General features: G+C 46.3%; 1 protein-coding gene across 2 annotated transcripts; it reads left to right on the forward strand.

Annotated features, from left to right (window-relative positions):
• The first annotated feature begins 339 nt into the window (after window positions 1–339).
• PUS1 (pseudouridine synthase 1) lies at window positions 340–6,361 on the forward strand. 2 transcript variants are annotated; one of them, XM_048063812.2, is made up of 6 exons: window positions 340–462; window positions 744–956; window positions 2,248–2,385; window positions 3,103–3,205; window positions 3,478–4,175; window positions 4,572–6,361. In XM_048063812.2, exons 2-6 carry the CDS (start codon window positions 756–758, stop codon window positions 4,620–4,622), a joined length of 1,191 nt encoding a protein of 396 aa, XP_047919769.1. In that variant the 5' UTR covers window positions 340–462; window positions 744–755; the 3' UTR covers window positions 4,623–6,361. The 2 variants fall into 2 exon arrangements, with proteins under 2 accessions (XP_047919769.1, XP_047919770.2); XM_048063813.2 differs by lacking the exon at window positions 340–462 and adding an exon at window positions 464–575.
• Window positions 6,362–6,428: the final 67 nt, after the last annotated feature.

Here is a 6,428-nt window from a genome sequence, read left to right on the forward strand (position 1 = left end):
CACTTGTTGCTGTGTTTCACTGTGACTGAACTGCTGCTAGTAGTACTGCTTTACCATGTGGGTATGTGAGGAAATAAATGTTGTGCTTATACGTGTAATGCTTATCACAGGCATTTGTTACTTTGCACATTTGTTACACAGGCACTTGTTACTCTGCCTTTTCCCCTGCTTGGATTAATAACTTCTCACACTTTTCACGCGTGCAGGCCCCACCGAGCCTGTGTGTGAGCGAGCCTACGGAGAAACATCGCCAAAACACGAGAGGAGCCCGGCTGTAGGGCCCAGCGCCTGCTGAGGACCCCCCGCAGCCCCGGGGGCCATTTTGGATGCAGCAGCCCCGCGGCCTCCCCTCAGCGCCGCCCCGCCCCGCCCCGCGCAGCGGCAGCACCAGCGCCGCCTCGGCGCGGCCCCGCGCGGCCTCCGTAGGGCTCGGCCGGGCCCGCTGGGGCCGTGCCCGGGCGGGTGAGCGGCGGGGCCGGGCCGCGATGCTGCGCTGGGGGGCGCGGGCCTGGGGCTGGGGCCGCGGCCTCGGCTTCTGCCCCGCGGGGTTGGGGCCCGGGGCCCGGCCGCGTAACGTGCGTGCGGGCCGCGGGGAGAGGCCGGGGGGAGGGAGGCAGGGCCCGGGCGTCCCGCGCCTCAGCGGGGGCCGGGCGGCTCCTTGGGGCTCCCCGGGGTGGGCCGGGCCGGGCCGGGCCGGGGCTGGCGGTCGGGGCTCGCCCCGCTGAGCGCTGTCCTCCGCGCAGGTGGTTCCCAGCATGGCCGAGGGGGTGCGGGCAGCGGTTGCCAAGAGGCTGAGCGGCGGCGAGGTGCTGGAAAGGCCGGAGGAAAACGGGCACCAAAGCAAAAGGCTGAAGAGAGACGGGGGTGAGGAGGAGGAGGATCAAAGCAAAAGGTCGCCCAAGAGGAAGATCGTGTTGTTGATGGCGTATTCGGGGAAAGGCTACCACGGGATGCAAGTACGTGGGTCAATAAAGCGTCGCGGCCGGCCCTTACTGAGGTCTGTGGGGTTTAGAGCTGCAGGAGCAGGGAGGGAGGGCTGCGGCTTCAGGAGCTGGGGCGGGGACAGATGGGTTCAGTGGCTCCTGGGGTCAAGTGGTGTGGTAGTAGCTGGACTTAGGAAGCTGTCAGTTGTACATCTGTTGTATTCCATGACTAGTGAACATGCCTTTCAGTATAGAGCATCAGCAGATCTTTCAAAAGCTGGGCTGCAGACAAGGCTCTTGAGGAGGCTGAAAGCACAGGCACTGCAGTTCTGTCAGTGCGTGATGTGCTGTCTCATGATCCTTCCCGACCCGTGCACCAGCTTCAGATTGAAGCTTTACATTTCAAAGCAGTTGGGTAGAGGTTTCCTTAGGTCAGACCTCAGGTTGTCTCACTGTGTTCTGCAAAACGTGCAGATCCTGGGGAACTGAGCTGCATATTTTAAAGAAACAAATTGCCAGCTGTGTTGACATCTCTTTGATATATGAAAAGATTGTATTCAAAGACATTGTAAATTGTCCTTTTCCTGGTATGCTCAATAGGGTGGCTTGTAGCAATTTAGGAACAGGAAAACTGCTGTAAGATTGTTACGCTTACACGTGGGATGCTGCTTTGTTGCAGCAGCAAAGTGCCCCAGACTTGCCTGTGCAGGAATGGTCTTGTGGCACAGTGTTAGCAGCAACAGCGTGATTTTGCTCCATCTGCTGCTCCTCTCAGCATACTGCATGCTCCATACGCATTCCCGAGGTGCAGTTTAAAAGCTCTACGGGATAATTGGTAATGGTTGAACACAGAAGAATTTTTCATGATTATACAGCAAAGTAGCTTTGTTCAGCAGCAGTGAACAACGTGCACGGGCATGTCTGTGGAAGTGCATTTCAGCTTTACTGCGTTTGTTACTGAGTGGTGTGTGTTGGAGGGTGTGTGCCAAGCAGCCTTACACAGGTAGAGTTGCACGTTTCTCTCATAGTTCATCTACAAGTTTAGTGCAGAAGTTGCTGGAGCAAACAGTAGTCTGAGTTATATAACAGCTCGGGCTACCTGACCAAGAGAGTCCACCAATTTCTAGAAGCCCAGTTTGCAGAGGCTAGGTTTAGAACAGCAGCTGTTACTGTTGCAGGCACTGGCAATTAGTTTAGGGTTGTGAAGGGAAGATTTTTAAAAGATTGCATAGTGATATTCAATTAACAAATTTTTTCAGTGATGTTCTTCAGAACAGTTGCCCCATTATTACTGTTTGTTTTCTTATTTTATATTCTCTTCTAGAGGAATATGGGATCTTCACAGTTCAAGACCATTGAAGACGACTTGGTATCCGCCCTTGTTCAGTCAGGCTGCATCCCAGAAAACCATGGAGAGAATATGAAGAAAATGTCTTTTCAGCGGTGTGCTCGAACAGATAAGGTACATTGGTTAGGGCCTGTGCTCTCATCAAATGTGGTCTGTTCCCACCAGCGCTGTTGTGATTGCCTGGTAAAGTGTTGTTTAGCATGAGATCCAACAGCAAATCCTATTTGCAGTGAATGTTACTTGAAACTCCTCCCTTCATTCATTACTAAACTTGAGTAAAAAGCAAATATTTAGAAAGAGTGGGATATTGGTTATATGGTGTTTGTAAAGCTGGTGCTTCATACTTACACTGCGTCTCTGCATTGCTGTCACATTCATCTGCTTCAGCTTCCCAACCTGCTGCTGCTCCTCACTGCTCTTGCTGCCTGGCTGATGCGGAGCTTGGAAATGTAACTGTATCACCATTGATTTTCAACCCTGCCACAGCAGGATTCTAAGTCTGAACTGGAATTCATGGCTGATCTTATGTATAAGTCATTTCTTTTCTGCTGGTGCTTTACTTAATAGTCAAATACAGTGAGATACATCAGGAAAGGGAGTGCAATATTATGCTGTCTAAGATTGCTAAGGTGCTGGGTGGCCATACAACACCAGCAGGTCTTCCAGGAGTACTCTTACTTGGATTTCTGCCTGTGACCTTGCATTTGCCTTACTTCAGCCTGAAATGACAGTGAGAAAAACTTGTTCTTTAGCTATTGCAGTTCTTCAAGTGCTATCCTAGACCTTCCAAGGTACATAATTATCTGTATATGTGCTTTATGATTTTTATAGGGTGTGTCTGCAGCTGGACAGATTGTGTCACTAAAGGTCAGGCTAATAGATGACATCTTAGAAAAGATCAATAACCATCTTCCTTCTCACATCAGAATTCTGGGTAAGGATGCCAGAATGGGCAAAGAAAACTTTTCAAAGAGGAGCCTTCTCCTGCACAAAGTCTCTCCCTTACTATTATAATTTTCCTCAAAAGCAGTTTAGTTTTAACAAGAATCTATATTTCTGCTATTTTGAAATTAGTGTCCTGTAAAATAAATCTTTGTATATCTGAATTGAATTTTATTTAAAAAAATACATTGGTTGGTAAAGCTGAAATCCCAATTGGGTTATGGCCTACTGATTCAAAAACTTAACATCTCGTTTTAAAATAAGGGCTGAAGAGAGTCACTGGGGGATTCAACTCCAAGAACAAATGTGATGCCAGAACCTACTCCTACATGCTGCCAACATTTACCTTTGCCCATAAAGACGAAGATGTGCAAGAAGAGGCTTATCGACTGAACAAAGAGACCCTTGAAAAAGTCAACAAGCTGCTTGCTTGCTATAAAGGAACACACAACTTCCACAACTTCACATCTCAGAAGGGCCCCAAGGACCCCAGTGCCAAGCGGTACATAATGGAGATGTACTGTGGAGAGCCCTTTGTGCGGGAAAACATCGAATTTGCAGTGATCAAAGTGAAAGGTCAGAGTTTCATGATGCACCAGATAAGGAAGATGATTGGGCTGGTGATAGCTATCGTGAAAGGTTATGCTGCTGAGTCGATCATAGAGCGCAGCTGGGGAGAAGAGAAAGTAGATGTCCCCAAAGCTCCCGGACTCGGTCTGGTCTTGGAAAGAGTACACTTTGAAAAGTACAACAGACGGTTTGGAAATGATGGGCTGCATGAGCCGCTGGAGTGGACAGAGGAGGAGGAGAAGATTGCTGTTTTCAAAGAGCAGTATATCTATCCTACTATTATTAACACAGAAAGGGAGGAGAAATCCATGATGAACTGGCTAAACACCCTCTCCATCCATGACTTCAACTCTTCTGCTGCTGAGATGCAAGCTAACAACAAAAATTCAAAGGTAATGATTGAAGCCATTGTTGTTCTCAAACAGAAGCTGCAAGTTAAAATGGCTCTTCCCTTAGTAATATTTTGTTTTCCATGAACATACTGTGGAAGGGGACAGTCATCTGGAGTATAAAATGTTTTTATCTTTTCAGTCTGCGTGCTCTTGATGTTGGTGGAATGAATTAGAGTGTTACTTATGCAGGGTTTTGCATGGGGCAGTTGAGGGAAGGAGGAAGGAATGCTTTGAAACACTGGCTGATTTGACTGCAGAGTCATAAACTGGCAAATCTTGCTGCATTTTCCTGCACTTCTGGAGAAGTTTGAAGTCAATGGTCAATGTCTTTTGAGTTAGGTCTGTCGTTAGCTATATATGAAATACTGACACACCGTTTTCCATTTTACATTTCAGAGCAGCAGCGATCTTGAAGGCAGCGATGGTTGTGGTGATGATTCTGACTGAGCCAATAAGCGTTTGGACCTGGGACCCTTACTGCTTGCAGCTCACTTTGTCTACAAAAAAGTGGCCATCCTAATCCAAGAACCCAGTAAAGCAGAGGTTTGCGTGCATGCAGAACAAGAACCAGATGCCCGGGAAAAACTGGGTGGGGAAAACTGCCGTAGAAAGAGTAAAAGAAGCTGTTGGTACCACTGACTGATCCACCTGCCTGGTATACTTGAAAAAAGTGTAACAAGAAAGAAGCTTTCTAAAAGATTCCTGTAATGCAGAATGTCTTAACTGCTATTTGAATAATGTTTTTATTACATGCTTACCTGGAAGTAGTATTTTAAATATGTATAATCTTTACATAAAGATGGGGAAAAACATTTTAATATACTTTTTTGATGATTGTTATGAATGTATGACTCCATGAACTTTCAAGTTAGTTTTTATTGTCCTTTCACCTTTAATTAACCTGATCTCTAAACATCATTTTAAGCTTTTATCTTCCATGCCATCCATGGCTTTCTTGTGGAATAACATGTGTGGGTTATAAATTCATCATCATGCTAACTGCTGTGAATTCTTTTGCTATTGAATCAAACTTTCCATGTTTTCTAAAGCTTTGCAAGCCTAGAGGAAACGATTCCTTACTCAGTGAGAGGTCTTAATGTTGGAACATGGATTGAACCACATATTTTAAGATAAGACCTTATATTTGAAAGGTGTCATCCTCCCTTTATTGTCCTCATGCTTGGGCAGGCTCAAGAACGTAGCTCTGCAGCTACGTACGTAGTTGGGCATCCACTGCCTGAGGCGTCGTTTCACAGACCTGCAGTTGAGATGTGAGGAACACATGTAAATTAATTGCCAGGACTGCAATTCAAAGCGTGCCGCTATGAAAGTTCTAGTGTTCCCTGGGGTGGCTCACTGGATGTGTTGCGGCTGGTTTAGTATTTCTGTTTTTAGTGGAAACTAGCTTGCCATCTGCTAGATTCTGGGTTGATTCAACTTAGCATGTGTGAAAGGAATGGTGCTGACTTCCTCGGGGCTTAATCAAGTCTGCATTTGCTTTGTATGTGTGAATTCGTAATTTCTATCAAGCTGCTCAGAGTAGAGGAGTGTGCACTGATCAGTGGTAAGGGAAGAGCATGCCTGAGTGTTGTCTTCCTCTGGGAAATTGTTTTAATTTTCTGTGTTCTGGGATCTGCATACTCTGGAGTTCTTGTTCTCCTTTCTGTCCTGTCAACTTGGGATACAGACTAGTCCCGTGCCCAAAGATGTGCATCAAAACTGGGGGTCCACACTGAATATGGTAGTTACTTCTTAGAGGAGACGGTTCTTTGTGCCTTCATTCCATGGCTTCTGATTTTACGCCTCCTGGATTATTTTTTTATGGCCAAAGTACAGCTGTCCCTTGAAAAGGGATTTGCTTGTTTCATCTGGATTTTAATCAGAGCTTTTTGTTTATGTGAAGGCCATACTGTTTTGGAATGACAGGAGTGTAAGTGTTCTGGAGAGGGACTCTACCTAGATTTTCCTTTTACATCCTTTGCTAACTCATACTGTCAACCTAGTCTGTATTAGTCTTCTGTCCAAAGCTCTATCTTTCTGTCCCTTTCAATCTGAGAACGATGCCTTTATTTACTTAAAAATAGAGGCATCAAAACTGACACCAGTGGCTCAGCTGAAATCACCAGGAATTTCTATTTATAACCTATGGAGAAAAAACAATAATAATAAAACCAGGGTGTTTCTTACCTCTTGTTACACGTTCTGCTTTATTTCGTGGGGATCGTGAGCTGGGTGTTTGAGCTCTGGTTTCTG

This window comes from Anser cygnoides, chromosome 17 (genome assembly GCF_040182565.1).
Source record: "Anser cygnoides isolate HZ-2024a breed goose chromosome 17, Taihu_goose_T2T_genome, whole genome shotgun sequence".
Lineage (NCBI taxonomy): Eukaryota > Metazoa > Chordata > Aves > Anseriformes > Anatidae > Anser > Anser cygnoides.

Coding starts and splice junctions, on each gene's coding strand:
- PUS1 (XM_048063813.2), top strand. CDS start 486: ATGCTGCGCTGGGGGGCGCGGGCCTGGGGCTGGGGCCGCGGCCTCGGC. Junction 576..743: donor CCGGGGCCCGGCCGCGTAAC/GTGCGTGCGGGC, acceptor TCCTCCGCGCAG/GTGGTTCCCAGCATGGCCGA. Junction 4,176..4,571: donor CTAACAACAAAAATTCAAAG/GTAATGATTGAA, acceptor TTTACATTTCAG/AGCAGCAGCGATCTTGAAGG.